The 15,334-nt window shown below is 40.4% G+C and overlaps 1 protein-coding gene across 1 annotated transcript in view; it reads left to right on the forward strand.

The window, feature by feature from the left end:
* Positions 1-1,949: 1,949 nt before the first annotated feature.
* LOC146975395 (uncharacterized) overlaps positions 1,950-15,334 on the forward strand; it is a 14,584-nt gene continuing 1,199 nt past the window's right edge. The window contains exon 1 of the mRNA XM_085796626.1: positions 1,950-2,013. Within this exon, the coding sequence (XP_085652752.1) occupies positions 1,950-2,013 (64 nt within the window). The remainder of the gene's footprint in view (positions 2,014-15,334) is intronic.

The raw sequence follows: 15,334 nt of genomic DNA on the forward strand, positions 1-15,334 counted from the left end.
TTCTGTGATCTCCGCGGAATCCCATACCTGAAGGTATATAAAAACACACCCACACACAGCTTGTGGCCCAATCGTCACACAGTCTAGTCACTGCACACCTGCAGCACATCAGGTTTGATGGGTGAGTCAATGAGAGCTTGATTGCTTGTGTATTGATTGCAGCTGAGGGCGGCCATCTTGGTGCACCAGGTAAGTCCTCCCCTGGGACTCTGGAGGCGGCCATCTTGGGTACACCAGTTAAGTCTTCCCCTAGGAACCTCCCTCCCCCATACTTTGGTTCCCCATAGTCACCCCGTGACATCAGCATCAGTAGACATGGAGATGTTACAACATTTTGGAATAAAGTCTGTAGCTTGCAAGAGAGGAATGTCAATGTCTCCAATGCTGAGAAGCCCACGACCCACATCCATTATTGCATGAGTCTGCCGCATGAAATCAAACCCCAGTAAAATAGCTTGTGTAGCCCCCCGCACAACATGCACAGTTTGTTCAAAAGACCTGCCCCCCAGCTTCATTGGAAGGGCCACAGTACCTAAAGTGTCCAATAACTGTCCATTCACTGCACGTGCATACATGTATTGTGTATTCAACACACGTTTACGTAGAGCTGGGATGGACATTCTGAACTCCTCAGAAATCAAAGAAACATTAGAGCCAGAGTCAATTAACACAGTCACATCAACTCCCTCTACCAGTCCTTTAACATAGGCCGTAGACTCGGACAGGAGTCCACCGTGGGGTCCGGAATCGCTGCTGCAGAGTTGTCATTGTGACCCTGTGGTGGCGACACTGGCATCCGGGTCTCGATGCCAGCTACTGGAAGTTTCCCCGCTCCTCTCCGTGCGGGGATGGAGATGGTGACCGTCGCGAGGGAGATAGAAACCTCACTCCCCGTCGCGGCTGACGTTCCTCTGCAAAGCGCGGCTCCCTCTGGCCTTCGCTGTCCAGCCGGCGCGGCGAGAAGCCAGCAGTGGTGTCTCGGGTCCCCCGCTCCCGTGGAGACCATTCTCTGTCACCGTATCCTCCCTGAAGCCTGCGCTGTGGAGACCGGCCTCTCGTGCTGTCGTCCATCCGGAAGTCCCTGGAGGTGGACCTGCATCCAAACCCGCCACAAGCACAGTGACAGGCACGCCGCTGCTCTCTGCGCTCCCCCGGGCTCTGCTGACGAGCCCCAGCAAAAGGGGAGCCACGACCGCCACACTCAGTCCCACAGGCACGCGCTCTCAAATCCCTCACCTCCGTTTGTAAATTGTCCATCCTCGAGGTGAGTCGTTCCATGGCATGAACGAGCTTCTCTGTGGCGCTAGCATTACAGTCCAACACACCTGGTGACGCCGGATTGAGAGCGGCCACAACCGCCGGATGTGGGCTGGAGTAGGGCAATCCAGGTGTGCTTGCCCTCAGAGCCTGCCTGGCCCGTTCACAACGGCCTGCAATAATTAAAGCCTCCTCCACATCTGTCTTGGAGGGCAGGGTCAAGTCCAGCAAGAAAACGTCTAAAAGTCTCACCATTCCTGGCGGCTCTGTCATAGTCAGGAAAAGCCTCAGCCACGAGCCTGGAGACGTCGGCTGCATAGACCTCCAAACTCTCGTTCGGCTGACGGGGCCGCGCAGAGATGCACGTCTGGAAGTACAGGAGGAACTGTTTTTGTCCAAAGGCGTCCTTTAACCTCTCCTTCACTCACTCATAATCACACTGAACATCCGGCGGTAGAGTGTCCCACAACAGGAAAGCCGCGCCGTCCAGCCTCGTAGGGAGGAGATTCACCAAAGTGGCGGTGTAACCCCCGCTCCTGGTCCCCCTCGTCTGGGCGCGGACCGCGGCTTCAAACTGCTTCACCCACATAGCAAACGGCTTCTCACCGTCGCCACGAAACGGCGGCGGGAGCTACACTCTCACGCCACTCACGCCACCAGTCTATGTTGCACTCCCGAAATAATCTTCATCCATGTCACAGTCCATAACGTCGCGCTTCACTCCTCCGAACATGCCGCTCCAAAGCATCCACACGAGTACCGCTAGCCGCCGCTAACAGGGCCGACTGAAAAAAGTTCAGTAATTGCCGAAAGAGAAACTGCTCCAAAAGCCAGGACTCACTCCAATTACCGCTGCCACCAATGTAGCGTTCCGAAGTGTATGGGCTTCTAAAGTCACTCTTTTCTGCTAACAAAAACTCACGAACATAATACTCTTTGGAGCTGAGCAACACACTCCGTTTATTCACCTTTCACACCCGCGAACTCTGAGACAATAACACTGTCGCCTCCCTCTGACGTCACACCCACGCCCCACACTCACAATGACAACAGACTGTTGCAGTCCGTAGCCAAAGACAGCTGATGTTTTTACGATGTTAAAAAACAGACTAAAGTAGTTGACTTCACATGTTTAAGGTTAACTTTCACCTCCGGGGAGGGTTAACAATGGTAGAGGGGACTGAGCAGTGACATTAACCTGAAAAAAAGCTGAGGAAAAGACGAGATGCAGAGCTAATTTGGAGCTAACGTCTGGAGAGGTGGGACTATTTTTTTCACAGTGAGGCTATTTTATTGGATAATATGTATTTCTGGTTGAATAAAACTACATGAAATTGATTCCGTATCCCTCTTTTATATTGCCTTTATTCGTAACCGTTTTATAAAAGCAATATATCACTCCAGTCCGTGGTATATGCTCATTATACCACTCTAAGGGGGTTGTCGTCCCTCCGCTTCGCGTCGGGCCGAACAATAATGTGCATATACCACGGCCTGTCGTGATATATTGCTTAAATAGATCCGTGATTACTACTCAACCTAGCCTTTTCAGTTAGCTGTAAAGCTAAATACTAAAAGAGCGCACTCCGTAGCATAATGATATTCCCTAATTAAATCTAGCATTAACACATTTAGCTCTCTGTTGCTAAATTAAATGTAGTCAACATGACAACACTCACGGGCATCCTAAAAAATATAAAAATATATATAAAACAAGCCAATAATAACAAACTAGAAAAAACATTTCCAAGAATGGAAATGGTGTGAATGCTGAAAGCAATGCTGAATGAGCTGAAGAAATTGTTGAAACAATGCTGAATGAGCGAAAGAAAGAAAGAAAGAAAGAAAGAAAGAAAGAAAGAAAGAAAGAAAGAAAGAAAGAAAAAGACACAGAGAGAAGGGTAGATAGGGGGGTAGTAAGAAAGAAGGAAATAAATAGCGGTGGATAAATGAAAGAGAGAGATATACAGAGAGCGCTACAAAGAAAGAAAGAAAGAAAGAAAGAAAGAAAGAAATGGGGTAGAAACAAAGAAAGAGAAAATGAGTAGAAAGAAAGACAGAAACAAACAAACAAACATACAAACAAGTTAAAAGAAATGGGGTAGAAGAAAGAAAGAAAGAAAGAAAGAAAGAAAGAAAGAAAGAAGAAAAGGAGAGAGGGGGATGATAGATAGAAAGAGGTAGATGGATGGATAGAGAGGGAAATATAGAAAGAAGTTTTGTGTGTGTGTGTGTGTGTGTGTGTGTGTGTGTGTCACCAACAAGGTTTAACTTTAAAACCAGATTAAATCATGGTTTAAGTTTAAATTCTGTTGCACGTTAACTGTGTTTTAATCACATGAAGGTGTGTGTGTGTGTGTGTGTGTGTGTGTGTGTGACTGTAATCACATGAAGCTGGCTCTAGAGTCTGTGTGTGTGTGTGTGTGTGACTGACTTGTCACATAGTTAGTTAGTAGCTGCATCCTGTGTCAGTCTGATTTAGCTGTGTCTGTGTTTATAAACATTTAAACGAGCGCCAGGTGGATTGTTTATGAAGTTAACGAGCTCTGGCCTGAGGATCAAAGAGGTTACCACGGCGATAGGGGCCCCCGCAGGCTGAGACAGACAGAAACGTGGAGAAAAAGAGCCATTTTCTGCCTCTAAACCGGTCTCACAATTAGGCTTAGCATGACAAAACGGTAACTCCTATCAGAACAAAACACAGATCAACGTTGCTCTAAGGACTTACTGAAAATTTCGGTACGATTTGGTGTTTCTACAGTAAATATTTTGGCGACGCTGGCAGTTTTAAAACATCAGGCCGTTCTGCTCCTCTCAGAAAATATTTGTATTGGACTCAATGAGGAGCAGGGACAGACGTGGCCGCACTCAGAGGCTGATTCTGTCAATTCTGTAAGTCTCTCTGATATTTTGAGCACATGACATGAGAGATAACAAGTTTGTCTTACAAATTCTGAAAAAATTATGTCTGTAGAGTGTAAATTGTGGCCGTGGTCACAGTTTATCCAGAAAAAATACAGAATGTTTCTTCACTCTCTCCCACTCTAACCGATGATGTCACGCACTCTGACACGAACATTCCATGCAATACACACCCATTATAAACTCATAATTTCTCCAAAAATGATCATGGTCATTGATCAGGGATTGATCAAAAACTATATGACCTATCAAAACGTGGAGTAATACGACAATACACAAGACTTGTGTCTACTGTTTAAAGTTTAAATGAAGTCTCTAGGTGAAAGTATGCCTGAGCAGTAGACGTTTGTTAAACTCCAATGATTGGTCTTTTTCACTCTTTTTTTTCCGCCCGTCCCATTGACTTACATGCAAAAATTTTGCGCAGTTTTTCGCGACATACGTCGCGAAAAATTCGTACACTGTTGAGAAAAGTAATAGCACAGCGATCCCGATCAAGACACACGTTTTGATATATAATATGTCCTGCAACTCTTCGAGTTGCAGGACTAGTAGCGAATCGAAAAAGTGTCCGGAAGATGAAGGAGAACTAGAAAAAAACATTTCCAAGAATGGAAATGGTGTGAATGCTGGAAGCAATGCTGAATGAGCTGAAGAAATTGTTGAAAGAAAGAAAGAAAGAAAGAAAGATTGAAACAAGAGAGAAAAAAGAAAAGGACAGAAAGAAAGAAAGAAAGAAAGAAAGAAAGAAAGAAAGAAAGAAAGAAAGAAAGAAAGAATCAAACAAACAAAGAAGTAAAAAGACAGAAATGGAGTGAAAGAAAGAAAGAAAGAAAGAAAGAAAGAAATGGAGTAAAAACAAAGGAAGAGAAAAGGAGTAGAAAGAAAGAATCAAACAAACAAAGAAGTAAACAAACAGAAATGGAGTGAAAGAAAGAAAGAAAGAAAGAAAGAAAGAAAGAAAGAAATGGAGTAAAAACAAAGGAAGAGAAAAGGAATAGAAAGAAAGAAAGAAACAATCAAACAAACAAAGAAGTAAAAAGACAGAAATGGAGTGAGTGAAAGAAAGAAGGAAAGAAAGAAAGAAAGAAAGAAAGAAAGAAAGAAAGAAAGAAAGAAAGAAAGAAAAAGAGAGAGGGGGATGATAGATAGAAAGAGGTAGATGGATGGATGGATGGATGGATGGATGGATAGAGAGGGAAGGATAGAAAAAGTTACGTAAAATACAAATGAAGGAGTAGAAGAAAGAAAGAAAGAAAAAAAGGAGACAGAGGGGTTAAAAATAGGGAGGGGGATAGATAGATAGATAGATAGATAGATAGATAGATAGATAGATAGATAGATAGATAGATAGATAGATAGATAGATAGATAGATAGATAGATAGATAGATAGATAGATAGATAGATAGGACACATGTTAAAAGCTGCATCCTATGTCCCAGGCTCCACCTGTAATTGTACTACTATTAATAGAGTTGGAAAGACTAAACGTCTGAACTTCAATTCATGAGAAAAAAATTAATTGTTGGAGATGTTTACATCAAAAGTATAAAATAATTGAGAGCCTGATGAATTTGAGCTGAAAACCTCTGTGTGTGTGTGTGTGTGTGTGTGTGTGTCTGGGTGTGTGAGTCTGACGGTCTCTCTGTCTGCGTGTACATGTGCAGAAAGTAAAACTGTTGATAAGCGCCACAAAACTCCTCCCTCCCTAATGATCTGATTGATTGGCAGCCTGCCCTCAGAAGTTACCATGGCGACTACCATGCTTACATTTTACTGTGTGGAACAGTGTTGTGTTTGTGTGTTTGTCTGTTTGTGTATGTGTGTGTGTGTGTGACTGTGTGTGAGTGTCTGTGTGTGTCTGTCTGTGTGAGTGTGATGCCTGTGTTTGTGCGTGGACATCCTCTGTCAGTCTGGTTTATCATGTGTCTGTGTGGGGCTGTGTTTAAAAACATCTTAACGAGCGGCCAGGCTGCACCTGCCCTGTTCTATTTATAGACATGATAACGAGCTGGCCCCAACAGCTGGACCAACTGCACACAGAGCAGAGCAGAGCAGAGAGATTTGTGCTCTGAGCAGCTTCCCAAAACAGCCCAGTAAAAGAGAACCGTAACTCTTATCAGAATGTGGCCATCTGACCATCTGGGCAAGCAGACCTTCCTGAGTGAGGCAATGTGCATTAAATGTTTGTAGGGCAAAAACTTTTCTCAGGGTCGCAAGGTAGAAAAGGGGGGCATTTCTGCTTTTCTAAAAAAATCAGCTCCTACTTTTCTATTGAAGTGGATGAGCCACTGGAGCGGGTCTAGCTGGACAATTAGGCTCACTGAGACAATTCTGTAAGTCTGTCTGCTGTTTTGAACACATTAAATGAGACACAACAAGTGTGGCTACAAACCGGTGAGGAAATCATGTGTCTAGAGTTTAATTTGTGGCCGTGCTGGCAATTTATCCAGAAAAAATCCTGAATGTTTTTTCGATCCCTCTCACTCTAACGATGATGTCACTCACTCTGACCCAACCCCATACACACTCATTGAAAAGTGTGAAATTTGTCAGAAATCCTCATGTGCTTTTAAAGGATTTATCTCAAAAACGGTACAAGCTATGAAAAAGTTGTAAATACAGGATGAATACATTAGAAGTTTGTCTACAGCTCAGAATTTGAATGAAGTCTCTAGCTGAAAGTATGTGGACGCTTTAAAGGCTGAAAGAAGTAAGAAGATTTGAAGAGTTTCAAGACTGTTCCAATGCATTCTCTATGGGGAAAAAAAAATCAGAAATAGTTGAATATTGCAAAAAGTATGAATAGTTGAAAAGAGAAAAGACATAGCACACCTGTCCCGAAAAGGCTGAACATTTTGATATTTGAATTGTTGAAATAGCACAAAGTATGAAGGACTAGTTACATGACGAAGAAAGGCAGAAAATGGCCGAACCGAATAACAATAGTGTGAATGCTTCCAGCATTCACACTAATAATAAGAAGAAAAAATCCACACAATAACAGTAGTGCCCGGGCTTCGCCCGGGCACTGGTCCCTGCAGCTATTTCATAGCTGTTGGGACCAGTGCCCGGGGCGATTGCCCGCGGCCCTAATAAAGGAGTAAAAGAAAGAGAGAAAAAAGAGACAAAGGGTTTGAAAAAAGAGATAGATAGATAGATAGATAGATAGATAGATAGATAGATAGATAGATAGATAGATAGATAGATAGATAGATAGATAGATAGATAGATAGATAGATAGATAGATAGATAGATAGATAGATAGATAGATAGATAGGACACACGTTAAAAGCTGCATCCTATGTCCTAGGATCCACCTGTAATTGTACTACTATTTATAGAGGTGGAAAGGTTAAACGTCTGAACTTAAATTCATGAGAAAAATATAAATTGCTGGAGATGTTTACATCAAAAGTATAAAATCATTGAGAGGCTGATGAATGTGAGCTGAAAACCTGTGTGTGTATGTGTCTGGGTGTGTGAGTCTGGCGGTCTCTCTGTCTGCGTGTACATGTGCAGAAAGTAAAACTGTTGATAAGCGCCACAGAACTCCTCCCTCCCTAATGATCTGATTGATTAGACCTGCGTGGCAGCCTGCCCTCAGAAGTTACCATGGCGACTTAACTAACTGCTTACATTTTACGGTGTGGAACAGTGGTGTGTTGTGTCTGTTTGTCTGTTTGTGTATGTGTGCATGTGTGACTGTGTGTGAGTGTCTGTGTGTGTCTGTCTGTGTGAGTGTGATGGTTTATCATGTGTCTGTGTGGGGCTGTGTTTAAAAACATCTTAACGAGCGGCCAGGCTGCACCTGCACTGTTCTATTTATAGACTTTGATAACGAGCTGGCCGCTACAGCTGGACCAACTGCACACAGAGCAGAGCAGAGCAGAGAGATTTGAGCTCGGAGCAGCTTCCGAAAACAGCCCATAAAAAGAGAACCGTACCTCTTATCAGAATGTGGTCCTGATCATCTGGGCAAGGAGACCTTCCTGAGCACATTGATGTGCATTAAATGTTTGTAGGGCAAAAACTTTTCTCAGGGTCGCAAGGTAGAAAAGGGGGGCATTTCTGTGTTTCTAAAAAAATCAGCTCCTACTTTTATATTGAAGTGGATGAGCCACTGGAGCGGGTCTAGCTGCACAATTAGGCTCACTGAGACAATTCTGTAAGTCTGTCTGCTGTTTTGAGCACATCAAATGAGACACGACAAGTGTGGCTACAAACCGGTGAGGAAATCATGTGTCTAGAGTTTAATTTGTGGCCGTGCTGGCAATTTATCCAGAAAAAATCCTTAATGTTTTTTCGATCCCTCTCACTCTAACGATGACGTCACCCACTCTGACCCAACCCCATACACACTCATTGAAAAGGGTGAAATTTGTCAGAAATCCTCATGTGCTTTTAAAGGATTTATCTCAAAAACGGTACAAGCTATGAAAAAGTTGTACATACAGGATGAATACATTAGAAGTTTGTCTACAGCTCAGAATTTGAATGAAGTCTCTAGCTGAAAGTATGTGGACGCTTTAAAGGCTGAAAGAAGTAAGAAGATTTGAAGAGTTTCAAGACTGTTCCAATGCATTCTCTATGGGGAAAAAAAATCAGAAATAGTTGAATATTGAAAAAAGTATGAATAGTTGAAAAGAGAAAAGACATAGCACACTTGTCCCGAAAAGGCTGAACATTTTGATGTGAGAATTGTTGAAATAGCACAAAGTATGAAGGACTAGTTAAGTGTCAAAAGTACAAAGAAAATGGCCGAACAGAAGAACAATAGCGTGAATGCTTCCAGCATTCACACTAATTAAAATATATATTAGCCATGTGTCATCATCTTACCATAAAAAGAATGGACGTAGCGTCCGTGACGTCACCCATTGGTTTTGGGCAGTCGTTTTTGTGACTCAAATATGGCGGCCTGAACAGCGCCATGTTGGATTGGCCGGCCGAGAACCCGCCCACTGGCCTCGAAGCAGCTGTCCACGGAGCTGCTCCGACCTGTCACTCAACATTTCTGCGCCCTAATTGGCCAGAGTTTTAACCTAATAACAGTAAAATGGTAGAGTTAAAAAAAAAATTCACCCCCCTCAGAGTGTGTGTGGGGGTAGATTGAGACAAAAAAACGTTCTGACACCAGGTTTTTAACATGTTTATTGAGGATGTAAAGTCGGCGATTTTAACATGGGGGTCTATGGGGAATGCTCCCTTCTGACACCAGCCCCCAGAGGAAGCCGAGGGGATTGCAGTTTTTTGAACGCAGAAGTGAGCTTCACTTCTCAGACCGACAACTGCCCCCTTGCATCTTACCTGACAAGGAGGGAATTTGGGATGCTGTATGATTCTTTCTCTCTCCTCCGGGCAAAGTTGTTGGCATTGAGTAAAGATCGAATTAGCGCCCCCTGCTGGCACTGCGCTTTCATACAAGCGTGTACTTGTCACGCCTGAGAGAGGCAAAACGTGACACTGACACGTTGGACCACGGTGGACCGGCGGGTCTATTTCACGCTTTGACGTGATACCGGGTTGGATGATAATAAACCTCGTAAGGGTGCAGTCGCTTTGAGTAACATGTAAGTGTGTGTGCTTGCCACAACCCAACATGAGCCAAAACTCCTCAACCCCTCGTGTGCTCCACGTCTTTGCCCATTTTGGGATAAATTGGCGGCTGGGCGGAGTCAAGTACTGCCAAGATGGTGACAGTGGAGCAGCTCAATCTGAGCTTCAAAACAAAGAAACAACATCTGTGGGGGAAGTCATAGATATGTCAATTTAATAAACTGGACATTTTCAAACAGTTTCTCTGGAAATAATGTTCTGATATTCATGTAAAAAATAAATTTGACATGGTAACACTTTACAATAAGGTACACAAAATTAGAGTAGTTAATGGGTAACTAATGAGTAACTAATGAGGAACTAATGAGTAGTTAGTGAGGAATTGAGCTACACAAAATTACAGTAGTTACTGAGGAACTAAGCTACACAAAATTACAGTAGTTACTGAGGAACTACTGATTAATTAACTATTAGTTAATGGTCAGTTCTTCAGGAATCCCTGATCAAATTTCAGAGGAGTAGTTAATGAGGAACTAATGAGTAGTTAGTTAGGGAAATGAGATACACAAAATTACAGTAGTTACTGAGGAACTAATGATTAACTAACTATTAGTTAATGGTCAGTTCTTCAGGAACCCCTGATCAAATTTCAGAGGAGTAGTTAATGAGGAACTAATGAGGAACTATTAATGATCAGTTCTTCATTAACTCATGATCACATTTCATAGAAAGTTAATCACAACTTGATGATTAGTGAACTAGTTACTTCATCAGTACAGAATCATGACTCAATAACATGTCCAGTAGTTAACCTTTATGACCTAAAGTGACACATAATGAGTGGTTTTTCATTTCTTCATCTTCATCTTTACATTAGTAGCCTAGTTCCTTAAAAAAATCACAGACAGCAGGATTCTTGAGAAGATTTTATTCATTAATTTCAGACCACATACACATCAGTATGACCATCCATGTTGCCTTTGAAATAAATATGATAGTTTGTCACATGTTTGGTAGGCTAAATGAATGTATCATGGGGCTGTGTAGTACTGTATACTGATCACACCGTGGTTCACAGTAAAGTTGTTTGAGGTGCACAAAATTTAGAGTCGTTATTTACTATGAAACAAATTTGGAATGAATGAGGAACTCACTATTAGTTAATGGTGAGTTCTTCAGTAACTCCTAATCAAATTACTGAGGAACTAACTATTACTTAATCATTAGTTACCCTTTTTGTGTACCTTAAGGTAAAGTGAGACATCAAAATGAGTAGGTAATGAGTACTGAATCATTACTTAATCAATAGTTACCCTTTTTGTGTACCTTATAGTAAAGTGAGACATCAAAATGAGTAGGTAATGAGTACTGAATCATTACTTAATCAATAGTTACCCTTTTTGTGTACCTTATAGTAAAGTGAGACATCAAAATGAGTAGGTAATGAGTACTGAATCATTACTTAATCAATAGTTACCCTTTTTGTGTACCTTAAGGTAAAGTGAGACATCAAAATGAGTAGGTAATGAGTACTGAATCATTACTTAATCAATAGTTACCCTTTTTGTGTACCTTAAGGTAAAGTGAGACATCAATATGAGTAGGTAATAAGTACTGAATCATTACCTAGTCATTAGTTACTATTTTTGTGTAAGGTACACAAACATTACAATAGTTACTGATGAACTAATGAAGAACCAAAATAAACATGTGCCTCTATGTGCACCAAAATAACTTTTGTCTTCACGGGCACCAAAATAAGATTTTACCTGCACAGGTACACCAAAATAACATTTTTTTTTTATGTCCACACACAAGAAAATATGATAGAATGTAAAAAATAAAATTAAAAAAAAGAGAGAAAGAAAAGAAAAGAAAAACCTTTGTAGCTTTCTTGTTTTAATAATAGCCTAATAAAAAATAACAAGTGTGTAGCGTCCCCAGCTAAATGATGGTCACAAATGATGAAACTGATGGTTCACATTCCTTCATTCCATGGACCGTATTCAGTTGCAGACACACCGTAAGAGCTATGAGAAGAAGAAAATAAAATACAGTTACCTTTCCTTTTACATAAATGAAATTATTTTTAACTGCTTTTATCACATAAACAATCATGTAAGTTGACTCCCTTTTTATAGGCTATTTTAATCAAAAGACAATATCCAAATGGAGTGCTGTATTAGCATGAAATAAATATTTTTAACCGTTTGTTTTTAATCCAATAAACTGTTTTTAACCTTACCAGACCTCACATCAAACAGACAAAATACGTCCAGTTGCATTAATAAAACAATCGATGCGTTAGCTTAGCTCCATCTCACTTCGGAGCTAAACTAAGCTAACTAAGCCGAGCTGCCAATGCTAATAGCTACCGCTAACCACAACATGTTCCATACATGAGACTATCAATGGCGACCAAACTCGAGCCGGACATAAATATAGCATGAAAAGGTAACAAAAACAATTGTGCCCCTTATTAGCCAGGTGCTAGGGCGTTTCATGTACGTTAGGCACACTTTTAGCATTGGAGACACTCTGGCCTTGCAGACACACTGCCGGTAAAATCCGTAGCACCGGAAGTTTATGAGGTCTCGGCGAGACGCTTTCAAAATAAAAGCACTGAATATAACGTCTGCTTAATATATAAGAAATAAAGCCCTGACCTTGACTAATGTTCAGAAACTAAATAAATATACATAAAAACAACAAATGAAGTAATGTTCTTATCATATTAAAGGTCATTTACAAAGTGTCATTTGTCTTTTATTTTGGAAACGAGATCATCATTTCCTGTGCACCTTTACTGTGAGGAGCAGTGAATTCACTTGGCACAAGAGAAGCAATGGACCATGCAGGGAAAAGCAAAAGAAGGAAAATCCCATTTCGACGATATATCGAGGAGGACGAGGGTGTGACCGTACAGTGATATTTTAATGGTATCTGTCTTTTTTTTTTTTTTTGCAAGATGTGTAAGATGACTCCTCAAATTTTACTATGCTAACTTTCTCCAAAGTGAATGTAGCCTTCTAAAACCTAGCATTGCATCGATGCTATGGTCGGTTAACAGAATGTAGCATCGATGCTACACTTGCACACGTTGTACAAAACATTAAATAACCTGTTAACTGCATCTGAATCGCGGGATTCTTTGCTTTCCGAGGGTCCTTGAATGGTGCCTCTATGAAAGTATGCTCAAGTGTTGCATTGATGCTAGCTCGGTTTAGCTCTGTTCCCTTACCATGTGGTTACATGACGCATATCGTCCCTTTCGAAAAATCCAGTGATTCAGATGCTGTTCACAACTCATCTCTGTCATATACGGTTCATAAGTTATTTAATATTTTGTCAAAAATGTGCAACCTCAGCATCAATGCTATGCTCGGTTTAGCTTCTCTTCCAGTGTCACGTGTTGTCGTAGAGGCACCATTCAAGGACCCTCGGAAAGCGGATAACCCCCCCCCGATTCAGATGCTGTTCACAGCTCGTCTCTATCATAAACGGTTGATAATTTATTTAATGTTTTGTAAAACATGTGCAAGCATCGATGTAACGTTCAGTTAACCAAACTACGGTCGGTTTTAGAGGGCTAAATTCACTTTGGACAAAGTTATCTTACAGTAAATTTGAGGAGCAATCTTACCGAATTTATATTAAATAGATACCATTAAAATGTACTTATACTGTACGGTCACATCCTCATCCTCGAGATATAGAACGTCTCTGATATAGTCGAGATGGGAGCTTCTGCTCTTCCTTGCTCTGTCCATTACTTCTCTCATCGTCGTCAAATGAATTCACTGCTCCTCACAGTAAAGCTGCACAGGTGAGCCACCGGAATTGAATATCTTGTTTCCAAAATAAAAGACAAATGACTTTTTTTTTTTTAAGCAAGTAAGGTACAAAGGTTTTTGTTGTTGTTGTTGTTGTTTTACATTCTATGTCATTTTGGTGCACATGGAGGCAAATGATTATTTTGGTTCCTCATTAGTTCATCAGTAACTACTGTAATGTTTGTGTACCGTACACAAAAATAGTAGGCTAACTAATGATTCAGTAATGATTCAGTACTTATTACCTAGTCATTTTGATGTCTCACTTTACTATAAGGTATAAAAAGGGTAACTATTGATTCAGTACTCATTATCTACTCATTTTGATGTCTCACTTTACCTTAAGGTACACAAAAAGGGTAACTATTGATTAAGTAATGATTCAGTACTCATTACCTACTCATTTTGATGTCTCACTTTACTATAAGGTACACAAAAAGGGTAACTATTGATTAAGTAATGATTCAGTACTCATTACCTACTCATTTTGATGTCTCACTTTACCTTAAGGTACACAAAAAGGGTAACTATTGATTAAGTAATGATTCAGTACTCATTACCTACTCATTTTGATGTCTCACTTTACTATAAGGTACACAAAAAGGGTAACTATTGATTAAGTAATGATTCAGTACTCATTACCTACTCATTTTGATGTCTCACTTTACCTTAAGGTACACAAAAAGGGTAACTAATGATTAAGTAATAGTTAGTTCCTCAGTAATTTGATTAGGAGTTACTGAATAACTCACCATTAACTAATAGTGAGTTCCTCATTCATTCCAAATTTGTTTCATAGTAAATAACGACTCTAAATTTTGTGCACCTCAAACAACTTTACTGTGAACCACGGTGTGATCAGTATACAGTACTACACAGCCCCATGATACATTCATTTAGCCTACCAAACATGTGACAAACTATCATATTTATTTTGAAGGCAACATGGATGGTCATATTGATGTGTATGTGGTCTGAAATTAATGAATAAAATCTTCTAAAGAATCCTGCTGTCTGTGATTTTTTTAAGGAACTAGGCTACTAATGTAAAGATGAAGATGAAGAAATGAAAAACCACTCATTATGTGTCACTTTAGGTCATAAAGGTTAACTACTGGACATGTTATTGAGTCATGATTCTGTACTGATGAAGTAACTAGTTCACTAATCATCAAGTTGTGATTAACTTTCTATGAAATGTGATCATGAGTTAATGAAGAACTGATCATTAATAGTTCCTCATTAGTTCCTCAGTAACTACTCCTCTGAAATTTGATCAGGGATTCCTGAAGAACTGACCATTAACTAATAGTTAATTAATCAGTAGTTCCTCAGTAACTACTGTAATTTTGTGTATCTCAGTTCCCTAACTAACTACTCATTAGTTCCTCATTAACTACTCCTCTGAAATTTGATCAGGGGTTCCTGAAGAACTGACCATTAACTAATAGTTAGTTAATCATTAGTTCCTCAGTAACTACTGTAATTTTGTGTATCTCATTTCCCTAACTAACTACTCATTAGTTCCTCATTAACTACTCCTCTGAAATTTGATCAGGGATTCCTGAAGAACTGACCATTAACTAATAGTTAATTAATCAGTAGTTCCTACTGTAATTTTGTGTAGCTTAGTTCCTCAGTAACTACTGTAATATTGTGTAGCTCAATTCCTCACTAACTACTCATTAGTTCCTCATTAGTTCTTCATTAGTTACTCATTAACTACTCTAATTTTGTGTACCTTATTGTAAAGTGTTACCTT

This window comes from Trachurus japonicus, chromosome 13 (assembly GCF_045865225.1).
Source record: "Trachurus japonicus isolate A0001 chromosome 13, Traja_1.0".
NCBI lineage: Eukaryota > Metazoa > Chordata > Actinopteri > Carangiformes > Carangidae > Trachurus > Trachurus japonicus.